Below are 18,906 nucleotides of genomic sequence, written 5' to 3' on the forward strand. Positions count from 1 at the left end.
TTTCTTCGTAAATGTTTTTACTACATTCATAGAGAGAGAGGTGGTCTCAAACTTGCAGCCCTCCGGACATTGTTTTGCTTTGTACTTTATACTTTTTACTTTAATGATGGGTATGTTAATACTTTACTCCTTTTTTTCCTGTTTATGTTTCATATGTACTGTTAACGGATTCACTTTTTTACATGTAAAGTATTTTGTGCTGACCAGGCCCATCTGTCAAAGTTTTAAAGTCAATGTGGCCCCCGGGCCGAAAAGTTTGCCCACCCCTGGGTTAGTGTGTCAGTCTCACAGGTTAGGGGTCCTGGGTTCAAATTACGGTCATGTCCATCTGTGTAGAGTTTGCATGTATCGCCATGAGTATACTACATATCCTTAAGCAAGAATATTTGTCATAATGACTACTTTTGATGACAACCTGCCTTCAAATATCAATACTATTTTTAATATGATTCATTTTTTAATTGATCAATTCGTATATACTAGACCTGTATCTGAGTCACAACAAAATACAAATGATGGAAAGCATGTCAATCAATCACTTCATGTATGATGCTGGATTACACTGTTTTAGTCATTGTGTTTTCCAGGTGATGAATTCATGTAAGTGACAAATACGTACTGAATTCATGACTATGCCCAACATATTTAACATGTCAGTCAAATTCTTTTCCATGTGCTCCATACTGTAAATTCCCACTCGACTGCCAACAATCCCAATTTGCGCAACACCTGCAGTTGTGGTGACTAATGCGGCTGCATAAAAGGAGAACTTCTCTTCCTCAGCACCACATTCAACAGCTGAGCTCAAAGGCTACAGAGGAAAATAGAGAAGAAAGGACGACAAGTCAACAAACTACAACGATCCTTCTCCAGCGATCTTTTTGAACAGCGATTTTATAGATTTATATATTTTTATCTTTAAGCTATTTTGATAAAGGCAAAAAAAAATGAACAAAGTGATCCTCAGTGCTTTGTTGGTCCTGCTGGCTACTATGACCATAAGTGAAGGTAAGTTTTTGTTGTTGTAATATCATGTGGCTGTGGAGTTATTGTTGCATATTTAACTTGTCCATGCATGCGTACGGGTGTCAAGATTCTCAGCTGTAGTATTAAACCACATTCTGGCATTTTTTCCTCACAGCAATGACTCTCAGAAGCTTGGGAGTTGAGCTACATTGCCGTTGCATCCAGACGGAGAGCCGACCCATCGGTCGCCACATTGAGAAAGTTGAGCTGATCGCGGCCAACTCTCACTGCGAGGAAACAGAGATCATGTAAGAATTCTTTCCCACACCTGATGTCAATGGAGTAGGGTCATCGACCTTCTATATAGGCATGTTCTAATCTAAAGGCACCCATGTTTCTTGCTTGCAGTGCTACAATTAAAAAGACTGGGCAGGAAGTATGCCTCGACCCCCAGGCTCCTTGGGTGAAGAGAGTCATTGAGCGGATCCTTAAAAAGTAAGTTCAAGTTGATCAACTTGTGAATAGTCCTACCTTCAACAGAATGAAGCTGTCCAATGAGTTTAAAAGGAATTAAAGTTTAAAATTAACATCCCTCTCATTTGTTTTTTTCAGCAGCAAAAGACGCTAAACAAAGAAGGATGAACGTTCCACGTACCAAAAAGTGTTTTATGTTATCAAGGACTCACTTCATTTAAAAAAGAAGTGAACATCTTACTTGACCAACTGCTGAAGCTAATGATTGACAAATTGAGTTTGTATCAAACCTTTTATTGTCAAGCGTACACGTGTGGACATTCACATTATATGTGTTGCAGCCTATTTATTTCTATTGAGCCTCAATATAAACTGTAACCATTCTTATTGTTTTAACTTATACCCAACATATTTAATGTATTTATTAAGTTTTTTTAGACATGATATTTAAATCCATACATTGTGTATGAAGGTGTTTTTTTGTATTTTTATAAACAGTTCAATAAATAAAAAGAAACATTATGATATACTTTTGTCTCCTTTTATCTAATAGAACATTGCGTTTTAGAGCCATCAAAATGCTTACTTTCAGGTCTCAACAGAACTCACAAAAAGTTTCTCAAAGAACTGATATGGAAAATGTCTAACGGGTTTCACAAATATTTAAACGGAATAGGTATTTTCACTTTGAAAAATTCATTTTAAAATAACAAAATTGATCTTTTGTACCACACATCCTCATAAGGGTTGCTGGAGGCAGACTACACCCTAGACTGGTCACTAGTCAGCCATAGGGCACACATAGAGGCAGAAAACCACCAGTGGGAATTGAACACGTACCTGCCTGTGCCAAAGCCATGTTAGTGAACCACTACACCATCATATCATTTAGGTATTTTGTTGTAATGCAGAAGGATGTCGAAAACATAAAACTTTGTCTGAAGTATATTATTTTATGTTTTCTGTCATGCTATTTGCAGCAGGGATTCAACCTCGCCAACTTAGTGAGGGGATTATAAAGTGATTTTGCATCATAAAAATCAAATGTGCACCAAGACACCTTTGCAAAGCTCTCATGTTATTAGAAAGTACATTTTCTTCTTTATTTCTGTCTCATTATGCTGGGGTTGGTGAATGGGTGTGTTTTTCCTTGTGTGGTACAGGTGTTTGTGATTGTCATCAAGCTCGGTCTGTTTTTTAAACCCCTTGTTTCTGTAGGTCCATGTGACAATACTGTTTAAACTTTCCTGTGAGTAATGGTTGCATCTTCATATTATTATTTTGCATTAAAATCCTAATTTGTTTTCTGCTTTCTGCTCCATGATCACAAAAAGGGCCAATCAGTGGAGGTTGTCCTTCCAACAGAAACACCACAGACATTTGACCAATGAGATTTCTGCTGAAAAACACAGCAGCTGCCTGGAATCAAGTGATTAAAGTGGAAAGAGATCAGTTTGGTGTCAAGGTGTCGTCTTGGTAAGAAAATCTGCACCTATTTGGTCCTTTTTGGACACTGTTTGACATCTGTGCATGTAATGTAGAGAATGCATGTGTGTTATGATGTTCTGAGCGAATACCGATTGAAATCGTTTTGATTTGATCTCATTCCGTTGGAGTAATGATTATTTATGTGTGGACATAATGTTGTAGCCGAGGGGGGCGGGACCGAGCGCACAGGCGTGGGTCGGTGCACTAGTGGTGCGCGCAAACAGATCAACCTCACGAAATGCGTCAAATACCACCACATAGGCTACTCACATCACCGCCATTCTAAGTGAAGCGAGTGTATTCTGATTTTTATTTATTTTTTGCTGCAACCAACAACCCAACCAACCATCTTTCCCACTCCTCCTCCCTCCTCCACCCCCTCCTCTTCCTATTTCTCCTCCTCCTCTTCTTCTTCATCATCATCGGATCTCCTGCAGATGATCGCCGTGTGTGCATGAAAGGCTCCCTCGTAGATTCGACGACAGAACCGGACGATTTTTGTGTGGCGGGTTTGACAGCGAGAGAGCCAACACACCCCTGGACGCCACTTCCACCATGGCGTTAACGATCTGCACTAGGTTTACCGACGAATATCAGCTGTTTGAGGAGCTGGGGAAGTAAGCAATCACTTATTATTTTTATTATTATGATCATTATCGTTATCGCCATCATGTTGCATCATTTCTGTATTAAATTGTCAGCATATTACGTAACAGGCTGCCTTGGTTTTAAGGACACGGATTCCTAACCCGCTTCTTCTCCGATGCGCGTGCGTGGATGGAGCATGAGGAAGATGAGTTTGCGTGTGTGTGTTGCGTGCGGGGGAGGGGGTTGTCATGTTTAATGCAGGGATGTTCAATTCAGTCGCATCCTAATCCTGCATTTGACTCCAAACCTTGTTTATGTCATTTGGTAGTGTGACGTCACTCCCTCCCCTCTATGTACAGTGGCCAGTGTTTGCATTGTGTCATTTACAGTGACACCAGGTGTGAAATGACAAAAATAGAAATTTCCGATGCATCGAACTTCCTTTTTTCATAGAGGAGATGGATTTATTATTTTGTGCACAGCAGCAAAGCTATCAGTGTGCATGTATGGTTATTCTGTTTGACCTGGCAAGGATTCCTTGTAAAGTGGATGCAAAGGGAGGAACCCCCTTACCGCTAAGCAAGAAGCGCCCGGAAGAGATAAAGCTAGTTCTTATGAAAAACAAGTCCAATCGGCAAGAAAATGCATTTCATGTTGCGCGTGTATAGGACATTAATTATGTATACATGTCATTTATAGATTTTAACACACTGGATCCCCTTTCTGCACTACTCTCACTTTCCCTACTCTTATTCTGTTGATATTCTTGAATGATGAATGAATGATATCTAGGATTTTTGCAGCACACCGGCACTGGTGTACTAGTATAGATACACGTTATTTTGTATTGAAAACTTACATGTCTAGCGTCTATCCCTATAGTGTTTGTTTTCCTGCATAGTAATGGTTTTAGAGATATTGCACGAGTCTAAAGCACAAAAAAATTTAAATGCTACGGCAACAACGTGAGCCAAATTTGGAAAATATGTAGTGTAGTGATTCCAAACCATTTACTGTAGTACATCATTGTTGCATGAACGATCATCAGATGTAATCCAATTCCTCCTTGCTAATTGTCTGAAATGTTTATCCGAATAATAAATTACTGTTGCTTATTTAGGGTAGCCCGATGGCTGAGTGGTTAGCGGGTTGGCCTCATAGTGGAGGACCTGGGTTCCTATCCAGGTCGGTCCAACTGTGTGGAGTTTGCATGTTCTCCCTAGGCCTTCGTGGGTTTTTTCCAGGTATTCCGGTTTCATCCCACATTCCAAAAGCATGCATGCATGGTAGGCTGGTTGGACACTCTAAATTGCCCCTAGGTATTAGTGAGAGCATGAATAGTTGTTTTTCCCTTCTGCCCTGCGATTGGCTGGTCAACAATTCAGGGTGTCCACCGCCTCTGGCCCGAACTCAACTGGGATAGCCTCCAGCAACCCCTACGAGCCAGTGAGGATGACATGAGATGTTGTTTATCTATCTGTAGACTATACTAAAACACCAGCATGTAAATGACCAACATGCCGTTTGAAGAGGGATACAAACACTGATGGTTTGAATGTTGAGAATTCGGTTGACTGAGGAAAACTGGGTAATAGTAGTTAACCTTAGGTTCAAGCTCCTACTTCTCAGAAAGTAGAACAGTCTGTACTGGTTTGGTTTTCATTTGAACAATAATTCTTATCAAGTGAAATGCAGGCACTGTTACTCTGGTAACCAGTGTTATTCCACTCAATATGACAAGGTCATCAAAAGATGAGTTTAAAATATTTTGTCAGTATTTCCCATCAAGTTAAAATAATTCCTAATTGATGAATGATATTGCTTGAAAAAAAAGTAGTCAAAAGCCCTCATTTAGTATTCACCACTGCAGATTATTCTTAAATGTAAAGTCATTTTCTGCTCTACATATAGACGTTGTTTACAGGTGGATCTAATGTTAACATAAATAATATTACCACTCAACACGTTGATGCTGATTCTACCATCCACAAAATATATCTAAACTAATGCGAAGCAGTATATTTCCAGTCAATTTGGTGCATTTTCCTAATTTTAAACGGTATGACTATTCTAAACACGTCTGGAAGTATTCTAACCTCTAATGGTATGCATTTGTCTCGAAAGCTTCCCCTCATTTGACTTCTAAAAACAAACCATTTGCTGTCAAGCCAAGCTCAGCCACACACACAGATGCACTTGACACATGCACTTCACAGTGAATCCATGGGTAGACAAGTATGGGGGTTATGTAACACATTACACTTTCAACATTTCTTCACCAAATCCCTTATAAAAAAAGAGAGGTAAGCTTTAGTGGCAAGCTGCTCACTTTGCAGACTGCTATGTGATGTGCCACACAGCTCTATATTTTGCCCCCTATTTAATCAATGAGCACCATATTTTGGTACTCTCAACCACATCTGTCATTTGTACATTCAGAAATGGTTTGAGTGGACTTCACGTGAGGTTTGGGCTATAAAAAGCCCACCTTTTCATCCCCATCCAATGACCCGGTCTGGTGGCTACGTGCCGTGGTTAGAGGTTCAAAAAAGTCGAGGTTGTGGGGAAGGAAAATATTTGATTGGAAAGAGAAAATGTACACAGACCAAGACACAGGATGAATGGCAAAATGCTATGTAAGTTTATGTGTAGAGCTGAGGCAGGCAGTCCTCTTCTAGGCTGCATTAAGAGATGCAGCTCTCTCAAATATAGCTGACCTACTTTTTCGGGGTCTTCACACATGTTCCCCAATTAGAATGATAGCACACACAATCATTTACTGAACACCTCTATCTGTTTTAATGGTTTAATTATATTACCAGTGGGACCTTGTGTACCTGAAGCTACTCTTGCTGCACAGCGCTTGCAAAGAACACCTATGGGATGCTGAAATGTGACTGTAAATTATTTATTTTTAACTTGCCCAACTCAGAGGTGACTCTACACTGGCAGCTGGAGGGTGCTTCATAAAATCTGACAGGCCTATTATATCAGACATAATATAAAACTATTGCTAAGTTCTCTTCTCAACGGGTTCATTGAAGCTTGAATTACATTCCCTAATTCACAGCTTCAATGTGTGAATTTTGTCGTTCCTTGACAGATGGTAGTTAGGCCATGGCCAAGTCTCAGAAATATAGTATATTAATGCATATATTTGTTGTGGTTTAATAATATACATTGCAATGTGGGTAGCTGTGGATTAAATAGTAAAGCTTTTTTAACACTAAATGCGGACAAGTGATGGATGATGAAAAGATTGAATGTGACGGCCTTAAAAATATCTATGAATATTTAGAATTGATCCAGATAGCCACAGCAGAATCGTTTTTTAATGTCTGTTTACAGAGTCAGAAAAAGGGACCTATTAGTATACCCTGCAAAAGGAAATTCCTCTGAGTGTTTTCCACCAAATTAGTTTGTATACACCCTAACAAGCATAAAAGATGATGAAACTAATTGTTAAAAAAACATGGAAAAGCACCTTTGGAATCGTGCAGTTTTATCGAGTGCTTCAATTTTTGACTGTAACAATACTTATGGATCAGCATATTATTAATTTAATCAATTTTTATTTTCAAATAAAAAGAAAAAAAACAAGTCAAACACTGCTAAACATACACGATTAGCCATTAAAACATCTGTTTTCTACAGGGGAGCCTTTTCTGTGGTCAGAAGGTGCGTGAAGATCTCTTCTGGCCAAGAGTATGCTGCCAAAATCATCAACACCAAGAAGCTCTCTGCCAGAGGTAAGCTACCAACATAAACAAACAAACAAAAAAACTGCAATGAAAGAACAGATCAACTGTGCAAACTAGTTACGTGTGTGTGAAGTGTGGATATTGCAGACTTTGGATGATGGTACTTTAGGCTCTTATAGAGAGAGCAAGTGTGTTTTTGTGGGAAGGAGGCGACAGACTCACCGGGATTTTAACTTGATCATGATTTTTTTATATGACCTGCACTCAAACAATTGTGTGAGTATATGTGTTCTGAATCGATTTAGAGCTCTGGCTGGTCTTGGCGTCCCAGGGGCAGAACTCTCGCAGAGCCGACCCAATTCTTTCACATCCGTCACTGTAATTGTAGCCACTGGCCTGGTTGCCTGCAGGCTTAATGCACACGTACACACATGCGTGCGTACATGTATATTCTTACACTTTACTACACACTATCTCACTCTTGTATACAAACATCATCAACAGCAAGAAGCTCTCTGCCAGGGGTGAACTACCAACATAAAATAACAACAACAAAAAACTGCATTGAAAGAACACATCAGCCGTGCAAACTAGTGTAATACTACATTCCGACATGCTAAGAGCAGAACCAATAGCCGTTGTCTTTCCACAGAAGTTCTCCAGCCATTGTGGACTTGAATGTGTAAGCACCAGATATTTTTCTATATTTTTCTAGAGTACAATTATTTAAATAGAAATGTTTCTGGTTAAAAAAAAGTGAACTGAGGGTGAGAACATGCAGTACATATATACCATACATCTATTTTTTTGTATTCTATACTAGTGCAACAATGAAGTCTGAAAATTAAGTACAAAGTACCACATATCTCGCACCCCAAAAATATATATCTGCAAATCCTTATCAAATTGTCAATTGAATTCTGTTATCGCATTTTTGCAAGTTATCCAAGCCATGGCCACTAAGACACACAAGATTGCAGATGTTGCTTTTTGGATGCTTTCCTTTCAGTATACATATTCATATACATATTCATTACACAATGCCATGAATTCCAATAATGATTTGAAATGAGGACTGAAAAGCACACAGCACACTTTTTTTTGTCAGTTAATCTCACATGTACCCTGGCTCAGAAGCCAATGGCTATTATGTATGCTGCTGACTCTTTGCCAACTCGGATTTGTAGATGGAGCGATAGTTTTTAAAAGTGTCACTGAGCCCATATTGGGGCTTATGTCGTTTTTGTTGGACAATATTGATTTGACATAGGTGTGAATTGAGTCATGCGCTTGGAAATGGGAAATTAAATTTATAATTCAAGGTCGCAGTATATTCTGTCAATTAACCATACTTTTATTACTTCTAACACGTTGGCAATAGTATTTCATATGCAGTATTGTTTTGTACCATGGGTCTGCATCAATGTGGCTTGATTTCTCATCCCTCCCTGCCACAGTTTTTTTTTCTTCTTTAGAAAGTCAATATGGAGAATTGCTGAAAATAATTGTCATATGGATGATCCATTTCTTGAAAAACTAATTTTCATTATGAATCTTTTTTTTTTTACATAGGCTATAATTGTCCACTTAATTGACTTGACTTTTTAGCATAGTTTTAATCAATTATATGATATCATCTATCAATTTGATCAACATTTCTTTATCATTTTTGTAGTGTCAGAAGCATGGTTTTCATTTCAACATGAAAAATCCTCATCTCCTAGCATAAGCTCATTCTTTTTCCAGGTATAGGCTGCTATTTGCATATTTCCCCCAAGACTAACATTTCTCCATATATTCCTGTCTTCATCCACTTATCACACACCATGTTTCAAGTCATCGTTGACTCCGCCTCTTGCTTTCCGCAACAATTTGCTCTTTCGCTCGCTCATGTGATCTGGGAGTGCACCGTCGGTAATAGACACCTTTGCAGCAGGATCCACAGGCATGCTGGGAGAGCTTTAAAAATAACTGCAAAGGAGCACCTCACCACATATGCATTCAGCTCTCATACTAACACACACCCACACATCCAGGCCTTTCTATAGCTCAGCTTTTTTTCTCCTCCATTTGTGTCTACATAGCTGCCATGCTGGCGTGTCAGATATGGTCTTACCCTCTTTCCGCGATAAGCCCTAGAGTTGCATTGCCGATTCTCTCTGGCAGCATCAAGGCCGCCTGACCCATTCCCTCTGTGTGTTTGCGTATGTGCTTGCCTGCTCAAGCGTTTTTCATGTGCACGCGTTAATATAAAGAATTGAAAGGGGTTTAGTGTGGGATTGGGTGCGGTGAATTCAGCCATAATGCAGTAACTGTAAATATCAGTTTGCGGTTTTGCATGCACACTGGTCCTTTGATACGTAATATGACTATGTTGTATTCCGTTAAAGTAGCAAATGAGGCAACATATGAGAGGAAACAGGGAAAAAAAATCAGAGGAAGCAAACGGTCGGAGGGAAAGTGAGGATGACAGCATTGGACGCGTGTATGTGTTTGCGCCATATTCCTCACAGCATATCTGCGCTCTCCTCTTATGCATGCATCAGTGTCACTGCGACCCTGTCTGCCAGCTTTTGTTGCTTCTTATTTGCTCGTGATTGGCAGCACAGGGCTCACCCCATGAGTGTGTGTGTTTGCGGTGCCTCATCTGTTTATATGTTTGTTTATATGCATGTGAATGTCCTTGATTGCTGACTTCACTTCCTGGCTATGTGACCCTCACAGCCTGTCTCAGCTGTTTGTTCTGGGCAATAAAGATGTCTCACATTTGCCTTGCTCAGGTGGAAAATTCCCAAAGCATTGTGGGAGAGACTGATAATGAGAAGGACAGGATTTTAAAGAGGTACATGATAGCTGATGCAATATATCAACTATTGTTATGAAATAGTGCTCATTCATGGTGATGGTTTTTTATTTACATTTTAAATAATGATGGGGTGTCATGGTTACAGAAATGGCACGTGTATACCAGCCTCCTAATGTCGATGTCACTTAAAGATTGGTCTTTGTGGTTCTCCCTCGCCTATGTCTTATCATTTATTGTCATCTGCCTCCATGACTGCTTCCTTGCAATAAAAGATGAAGGAAGTAGAGAGACAGAAGTGATGGGCGGGGGAGAGAAAGCGGGGAGGGGTATGTGGCTCAAATGACTCACTGGGTATTTGATGCTAAAAATATATGTTGATACTCTCTATCTCTGTGTCTGTCTTTCTCTCTTTCACCGTCTCTCATGCACACGAAGAGTGATTGCATCTTTACAAATAAGCCAGGTTGATATCATTTATTTTATGTAATACTCAGAGGTCTGGCCAGCTGGATTTCCAATCTGCAATAGTGAGGCTGAATTACTAAATCCAAAGATCCCCCCCCCCCCCCCCCCAATTTTCACATTGAAATAGAAAGAGAGCTACCCTTTGTCTTAAAATGCTTGGTTTAATGGATTTAAAAACTGCTCAAGTACATAAAGTATAAAAACTGCTCTATCGAGACCAATGGTGGGCCCCCTCACCTTCTTTTTTCTCAGAATTTTTGCTCTAATTTATCACATAATAACATCATCCCTCCTGCTATTCTTTTTCTTACCATCCCACATGGATTGATTGTTTTTACAGTCTGGTCGCTGTCGTTGAGTGCTTAGGAGTCGTGGCATTCTCAACAGTCCAGAGTAATCAAGTATTAATAGACTGAGGACATAGATATGAGGATGCAGTGAAAAGCACTGTCATTTTGCTGCAAGTGGACCCCGTAAAAGAAGAATGACAGACGGACTGTCAATTATAAAGTCATGATAAGCTTGTTACGATAATTTACAATCACCCACACTGCATTGAGTATGCCTGCAAGAATAGATGATAACAATTTAGTCAGAAAGAAATATGGTGTTATCTTTTTGTGCTTTGTACAGTATACACCACCAATTGAATTAATTACATCTGATTAAATTTGGGAGGTGTACCTCAAGGAGTGGCCTGTGACCTTGGATCTTATACTCTTTATTATGAGATAGTATTTCATTTGGAAACATCTGTCATCTGTAAGTCTCATTACTTGAATGTCTACCATTTTTACCACTGATCGTGTACATAGACTGAGTGATGATACATACAGTATGCATAGTACATTACAAAGCTCGCAACAGTACTCTGGGGATGGTTTTATTTATCTTTGACACCATCCACATTTTGTTTCTCCACCGAAAAGAAAGCAAGGGAGTAAGCAGTCTCATAATTCTTCCTCTATTGGGACTGCGAGGAGAGTGGCAGCTTTTTATTGTCCCTGAGGGTTTCATTAGAACCGTAAGCTTCTGCACGGCTACGATGCTACCATATGGAGAAGGACCATTTAGCTGCTCGCTGGCAGAGGATGTTGCAGTTACCACACGACATCATTTTCATTTAAACTCTTAATTAAATTAGACTACAGCAATTCCTGATGTTTTTGCGTACACTGTTTTTGGGGGGCAAAAACAGCTTCAATAGGTCTGAAATTGAATACAAAATTGTTCACGAGCCGCTTACATGGTAATCGAAGAACTGGAAGTCAAAAAAAGCTAAATGTCTACAAGGAAGATTAAGTTTGAAAAACAGTAATAATTTGTCATTTAAAATTGTGATTCATCTCTTTGATTGGCCGGCAACTACTTGAAAAATCTAATTAGAATTTGAGAAAATAATTTGTCAATGTAGTGTAAAACGTTACGTTAAACTTGGAGCATTGGCGGTGTTTGGTGTATAATGCACCTTTTATCAATGGTGTCAAAGTCAATATCAAATGTAAATCAATACAGGTGACCGCTTTTCCGTTTGTGTGAGATTGGTGGGTTAAGATGACAGCAATTGTGATCAAATGCAAACCCTCCACTCAGTTTGTTAAGAATGCATTTTCCGTGTGAGTTGTTTGTTTGTCTGTACTTCCCTCTGCCCGGTGTTTACAGTGCTTTATTTTGGCAGACTTTCTTCCATTGCTGACATGCCATGTCACATCTTAATTTCTCTGACTTTACATAATGTCACAGAGGACACAACAGAAGTCTAAGTAAAGTCTTTGAATAGCACAAAGACATGCATTCAGTGTGGTATCAAGAACCAATTTGAGTGCAACTGTTTGGCTGTTGATGATACAAGTTGGTACAGTATGACAAAGATATATATGTAAATGTATATTACCCTTCCCTCTAATTTAGGCTGGAAATTAGCATATGAAGTATTTTTATGAACACACTCTTGGCACCTATTTGGGCTTTTCTGTCTTCACCTATGTGAAGTTTGATAGTTTAAAGAAAACTCTGTGTCGGCCATTTGCATGCAAGGATGGTTCCACTGCAGAGAGACAAGAGGAGAGACCTGCCACTGCCAGCTCTGATTGGTCATGGAGTTGCTAGACAACAGATGTCCTAGAAGATGGGGGTTGACTACCTGTGGACAGTTTAAAAACCACTAGAAAAGTGAATGTAGAAAATTACAGAGCTACATTTATATATTCTTTGTTTAAGGAGTGACTACTACTAAAATGAGAGAAAGGATAATGTTTGTAGACAGGCTTCTTCCATGGCTCAGAATAGAATGCTTCTCTAATGACCATAATGTCTTAACCCCACTATTGTTAGGATTTATTTTCTAGTTTTTGATTTGTATGGGGAATAATATAATTCACCTTCACTGCCAACTTAACTTCAAATAAGATCCATCATCAGGTTTGCTTACTGTTTTGGAAAAATGCAGCAGAATAAACACTAATGATGCCAAGAAGTCAGCTCGTATTCTGAGATGAACTCATTTAATAGAAGAAAAAAATATCAAGAGCAGAGGAAGGAGAAGTGGGTGAGAGGGAAAATAGGCGTCCTATTTTATTAAAAAAAAAAAAAAAGAGAGATAGAGAAGAGAGAGTGAGCGAAAGTAGAACCCTCTGCTCCTTTTCCCTTTCCCTCCCTCTTTTTCTTGCTGGCTGTGTCCCGAGGCAAAGCTGTGAAGTGGGTCGCCTCAACACCGTGGTTCATCACTCATTTTAACCATAGCGCCTTCCAATCATTTGTTCCAAATGGGAATCATCCGATTTTTCTTCCAAAAAAGTACACTGACTCACTACATCAATAGATACTCTGCACCTGCAGACCAGAATGAGTACCAATGCAAGAACTACATAAAAATTCTACCTTTATTAAAACAAAATCACAGGCCCAGCCAACTGCAAAAATCAATAGTTCTGTTGATTTTTTTAAATTATGTATTTTAATGATAAAATGAAGAATTCACATTACATTTACTGAACTGTTGCTAACATTTTTTTTACTGTATGCACTGTGTTCTGATGTTAATGCATGCAATTTAAAAGTTAGGATAAGGCATATGTTCTTAGAAAACTTTAGATGTACTTTGAGGTCAAAGTCGGTTTCAAAAGACAATTTGTAAATATCCTCCTATGATGACATTAACGTCGATTTGGTCACCTGATGATGGTACACTTGTGATGAAAGACGGGAAGTTAAACCTTGGTTTATTTGAGAGCTAGTTTCCCCAAATTTCATATTTAGTTTGCTTGGCTGATGATTACGCATTCAAATTTCAAACTATTCTGTTTGATATAATAATATTTGTATATATTATGATCGGGGCAAAAAACAACGAAAATCCACTGCAAAATATAACTTATTTTTCAGTTTATTTCCCTTTGTTAGGACTCGGAGCAATCTTGTATTTTCTATTCTGCAGCTTGGTAATATGCACTAACAAAAACCGAGTGATGTACTTCTCACAGTTGTCACTGTTTGAATGGGTAGCGCTTGGCATTGCTGATTTCACCGCCTGTTCCAGATGGTCAGGCGTGGTTAGTGTGGTCTTTCTCCAAAAGCATTCTTGTATTTATTTCCTTTCTCTTCTTTCTCTTATTTCAAATCATTTCAACTCCAAACTCCTCTTACCCCAGTATTTCTATTATTTCACTACCTTTATTGGTTAGACTGAGACATTTCAGTAAGGTTAGTAATTAATCTCTAAATGTTATTGTATGTGATTTATTTTAGTCAGTTTTATACTTCAAGATTTAGTCCAAAAAAAATTCTACTACCCCTTGATCAACTACACGTGATCAACTTTTAGCGTCTGTTTCTGTCGTCCAAATGAGAACGCCCTTGGTAGCAATGCATAATAAAAATACTGTATATAAATTTAATGAATGAAGAGAGCAAATTTCCCTGATTATTTGGAGTTTTGACAAGTAAAACTGATGTGTATGTGTATGTACTAGTCTGTTAAACACACTTTTCTGAGAACATGTCAGGTCACATTACTATTATTTAACATCTCACTTATGATAAGGAAAGACCAACACACACTCATAAAACAAAGTGGGGAGTCACGTGGTGACAACAATGCAGCCAAGGCCATGTCAGATGATTCAGAAAGCCAATCACTGCACTAAAAATAACTTTGTTACATTTGTGTTTCACTTTCAGATCATCAAAAGCTGGAGAGAGAGGCGAGAATCTGCCGTTTACTAAAGCACCCCAACATCGGTGAGTCTTGATAGCAGCATTTCTGGATGAATCATGTGCAAAAAGAGGTTTTGGTCATTCCCAGTTGTGGTAATCGTGGACACCAAAGGCCTGTGAGGAAGACGCACATGTGTACACGTGGTTCCTAATGATGATTTATTTGCACAATAGCTTATCTGAGTCATCAGAATGAAAGAAGTACAAGACTTTTGCGTCATTATGAAACCCCCACAGAGTTCTCCTTCTCCCTTTTCATTGCACAATAGGTTCAGACAGCCATATAATTTACGTTTATTTTTTTCGTCTTATGTTTTTGGATGGCTGTTTTTCAAACTAAATGCAAATATGGTGGGTAACCATTATTTTGTCCTATAAAGAATAGTTGCAAACATGCATTTTGACAAAAACGGTGCATTTAATGTCAATATAATTGCTAAAATTTCTACATACATTTTTCAAGACACAATAGTGCACCGTTAAAACAAACCCAACAGTATATAACAGTTGTTTTTCATCAAATGTACGATGTAAAAAAGTATGCATCAGAATCCACACCTTTCTTCAAATCAATTATATAACTGCAATATCCAATATTATTATTATTATGGCTCTCTTTTGGGAAGAATTTTAATGACAATCTGTACAGTTATGTATGATAGAGGCACAATACTCCTTTTTCAAATATTGCTTTGTTTTCAACTTTTACTCTGCACTCCCTTTTCCTCTTCATCTCTTCAGTTCGTCTTCATGACAGCATATCAGAGGAGGGATTCCACTATTTGGTTTTTGATCTGTAAGTCGTCCATTTGCTACTTGAATTATTGAAATTTTTATTTTAAGTGTTTTCTGACTTAAACTCACCTCATGGGAATCCTAGGGAAATGTGAATTAGTGAAATACCTCTGCTTTTTAAGAGGATGTTTAAAAAAGAAAGTATCTAGAAAGTAGAAAGTATCTAAGAAAGTATAGCAAACAAGTTCTCTTGTGTCCATCAGTGTGACAGGAGGAGAGCTCTTTGAGGACATTGTGGCTCGTGAATACTACAGTGAGGCTGATGCCAGGTAATGTACCCATTCTTCTAAGACGTCTGGACGTGTCTGAGTTGCCAGGGCAGAGAATATGTAGGTCTTTGTGTACCGTTCACATATGGTCGACTCTGAGGTGTGATGCAGCTGCCGCTCCTCTGAGGCATCTCAGAGAGCTATTTAGAAAGGTGATTAACGACATATAGCCTGCGGTATTAATCATATGCTGCCTACCTCACGGAGCCAGCTATGTATTTCCCCAGAGACGGTCAGAGGACGCAAGGCAGAATGGTAGTGTTCTTCTGTTGTTGCGGTTGTTTGCCTTAATCATCGTAAATAAATGTCTGATTAAGAGAATGATGAATTGCTATGAGCTGGTGTCTTCACCTCCATTCTCTTTTTCAAGAACTTGCCATACATTTTGTATTATTAGATAACATGCCCGTATGCTTAATCGGGTTCCGCTTCTGCCCTAAGCCACTGCATCCAGCAGATCCTGGAGAGTGTCCATCACTGCCATGTCAACGGGATCGTCCATAGGGATTTAAAGGTTTGTACGATCCCTCCCCTTTTGTCCTAAGGTATTGTCTCCACCTCCTGTAGTTAGATTCAAAGAGACTGGGATGGAACAGCACAGGTACAGTATAATAATGTAACTATTTTTGATTGACAACCAATGTACAGCTACACAATCTAATGTAATCCAGTACAAGCAACAGTGTTTAATGGCACTATCAAAATATTTATCAATATTTCTTTCTTTTGTACTTGGCAGCGGTGAAGCGATTACTTTTATAAAGAGTAGATTTTAGCTTACTAACGAGCTAACTTCTCTTTTTCTGCATCTAATGGATCTCATCAGATTGTGTTGTAACCAGATGGCAACTTGGTCCATAGCTCTTGTTCTTCTTGCAAACCTGTTTATTGTATTTATGTGATTAATCTAAATATTAGTCAGAGGAAATATATCAATGTTTAACATTGGCAAACATGATACATTCATTTTTAATGACCCTCATATAGTTAACCTCCCCTATATATTTAAATTGCTCCATTCATCCATTTTCCAACATGTCATTTTTTTTCTGCATACAATCTGGAGCCTTTCTCAGGTGACTTTGGGCCATTGACTGGCTATACACCCTGGACTAGTGGCCATGAGTAAGAGAGCAAAAGACAGACCTGATGTCACTTCCTATCTAAAAAATAAATTTAAATAACAATCTTCTTTTGATAATGAATGTTTGGAATCAACAGGTACATTGCTCATGTGTGTGTTGTGTTTTTTTCTGTGTCAAGGCTAGTGTCTTCATTATAGCGTGGGAGTGACAGGAACAGGCGTAATCACAAATCAGGAACTTCATTTGCATAATTATGTTTAAAAAAGTGCTGTGATTTGAATGATTTTCCTTGTTGATGAATATTCCATCACTCGTCTGCATGCTCAAAACCTCCCGTGGTGCGGATGGTTGTGTGTGAAGGGAAGAATCTGCCAGAACGCACTTGTGAATATGTTCCAACGAGTTCAGAACATGTGTGACAAGAAATAGTAGGATAATTCCAAATGACAGCTATCTTCCGCTAGTTTGTACTTTTTAAATTATTTAGAAAAATGTATAATTTATTAGCCAATGCCGTGCGTGACATGGCCTTCGGTTGGACAAAGACCTTTAGTGTGTCTGTGTTGCTATGGTTCTGGTAAAGTTCAGTTCATCTTGGTGCAGTAAGCAATGATTTTTATTTCGCTTCTTACATGGATGCATGACTATGAAAGAGTAACCTGCAGCCTTATTTGGGGGGAATGGCTACTCTCTTTCTGTTTTCATTAATGCACTGAAGTGATAATCATGCTGGAACCTGTTAAATATCAGTGACATTTCCAGGCGAACAATTTTTTTGTTTTGTTCAGAGGTTTTGAAATTGGAAATACTACAGATTTTTGTACCAGATGGTACTCTATGGTGGGATAGTGCCTTTGCTATTCCCGGGAAAGTAACCATTTCTGGTAATAGAAGCTTAAAATTGCCCAAATTTGAGGCACCAATAAGCCATGAAAGTTATGATATTTTTCTTTTTTAAAAGAATGCTCAACATATTTAGTAATGGGCATTTGTGTATATACATGGGAATCATTATACTGTACTATGTGGTTGCTGTGTTCCACAAAAAAAGTCACCCATTCTTCCTGTTACCCCACCATTGTTTTTCTTCATGCTATTAACACTTTCACATCCCACTCATGAACTCAGCGGGTGGCTCGCTATTGTTGCAGAAAAGCACATTATATCCATCCTTATATGGATGCAAATGCATCGGTCAAACACAAAGACATCTCTAGAATTGTTAAACTGGGTCAATGGCTATTGATAGTGTAATGGTTCAAATGGCTGACTTTTATTGAGCTGGGACAAGCTCGATACCCTGTCAGTATATCATTCACAGTTCACATTATAGTGTTTGACTGGCACTTAGTCCAGGGTGTTGTCCACCTTTGGCCCCAAGGCTTCAGTTCACCCTGAACTTGATAAGTGAAAGCAACGGTGTCACCCAAGGCACTGATCTAAGAGCACTTTATTTCATTCACTCTGATTAGTTTTGGTTAGGACCTTGCTGGCCTAATCCGGTTTTAGATCAGTGTCTTGGGGCCCCTTGCTACGAGGGTGTGTGACCTCTCACCTCTAACCTGTTTGACTCCGCCCCCCTGCAGCCTGAGAACCTTCTATTGGCCAGTAAGCTGAAGGGGGCGGCTGTCAAGTTAGCTGACTTTGGGCTGGCTATCGAGGTGCAGGGGGACCAGCAGGCATGGTTTGGTGAGTATTCCAAATCAGTTGTCATTCGTCGATTTTACCACAGTCTCAGTAGATCATTTTTCATTTCTCTGCCATTATTTTATTTCATTCCTCCAGGCTTTGCTGGTACCCCAGGGTACTTGTCTCCTGAGGTTTTGAGGAAAGATCCATATGGGAAACCAGTGGATATGTGGGCTTGCGGTAAATAAATTGCTGTTTGGATGAATTGTAAAGAATTCACTTTTAATTTGACAATTTGAACTCTCATGATATACAAATGCAAATGTCTTAATTCTTTTGCATCTGGCTATTGTAACTATGCATTTAGAATTAATCACAATACACAATTATTTTGTGATCTACTGTGGAATTTAAACCTTAAATTT

General features: G+C 38.8%; 2 protein-coding genes across 12 annotated transcripts in view; both read left to right on the plus strand.

Moving 5' to 3' along the window:
• Window positions 1-804: 804 nt before the first annotated feature.
• cxcl8a (chemokine (C-X-C motif) ligand 8a) lies at window positions 805-1,847 on the plus strand. 2 transcript variants are annotated; one of them, XM_077718863.1, is made up of 4 exons: window positions 805-1,008; window positions 1,142-1,274; window positions 1,375-1,461; window positions 1,579-1,847. In XM_077718863.1, the coding sequence occupies exons 1-4, from the start codon at window positions 948-950 to the stop codon at window positions 1,592-1,594; spliced, it is 297 nt and encodes a 98-aa protein (XP_077574989.1). In that variant the 5' UTR covers window positions 805-947; the 3' UTR covers window positions 1,595-1,847. The 2 variants fall into 2 exon arrangements, with proteins under 2 accessions (XP_077574989.1, XP_077574991.1); XM_077718865.1 differs by having other exon boundaries at window positions 1,582-1,847.
• A 927-nt stretch (window positions 1,848-2,774) lies between these two features.
• camk2d2 (calcium/calmodulin-dependent protein kinase (CaM kinase) II delta 2) overlaps window positions 2,775-18,906 on the plus strand; it is a 29,958-nt gene continuing 13,826 nt past the window's right edge. For 4 of the 10 annotated variants that reach the window (XM_077719684.1, XM_077719686.1, XM_077719685.1 and 1 more), the window contains exons 1-8: window positions 3,140-3,545; window positions 7,171-7,265; window positions 14,668-14,727; window positions 15,445-15,499; window positions 15,702-15,767; window positions 16,209-16,281; window positions 18,439-18,541; window positions 18,638-18,721. In XM_077719684.1, coding sequence (XP_077575810.1) covers window positions 3,484-3,545; window positions 7,171-7,265; window positions 14,668-14,727; window positions 15,445-15,499; window positions 15,702-15,767; window positions 16,209-16,281; window positions 18,439-18,541; window positions 18,638-18,721 — 598 coding nt within the window. In that variant the 5' untranslated portion in view covers window positions 3,140-3,483. Of the gene's footprint in view, window positions 2,917-3,133; window positions 3,546-7,170; window positions 7,266-14,667; window positions 14,728-15,444; window positions 15,500-15,701; window positions 15,768-16,208; window positions 16,282-18,438; window positions 18,542-18,637; window positions 18,722-18,906 lie in introns of those variants that run through there. The other 6 variants (XM_077719678.1, XM_077719682.1, XM_077719683.1 and 3 more) reach the window with 4 other exon arrangements.

This window comes from Stigmatopora nigra, chromosome 6 (assembly GCF_051989575.1).
Source record: "Stigmatopora nigra isolate UIUO_SnigA chromosome 6, RoL_Snig_1.1, whole genome shotgun sequence".
Classification (NCBI taxonomy): domain Eukaryota; kingdom Metazoa; phylum Chordata; class Actinopteri; order Syngnathiformes; family Syngnathidae; genus Stigmatopora; species Stigmatopora nigra.

Bases quoted from the DNA above. Each gene is read 5' to 3' on its own strand.
- cxcl8a (XM_077718863.1), top strand. From the start codon at position 948: ATGAACAAAGTGATCCTCAGTGCTTTGTTGGTCCTGCTGGCTACTATG. The intron at 1,009-1,141 runs GTAAGTTTTTGT...TTTTCCTCACAG, and splicing joins TACTATGACCATAAGTGAAG to CAATGACTCTCAGAAGCTTG. The intron at 1,275-1,374 runs GTAAGAATTCTT...TCTTGCTTGCAG, and splicing joins TGCGAGGAAACAGAGATCAT to TGCTACAATTAAAAAGACTG.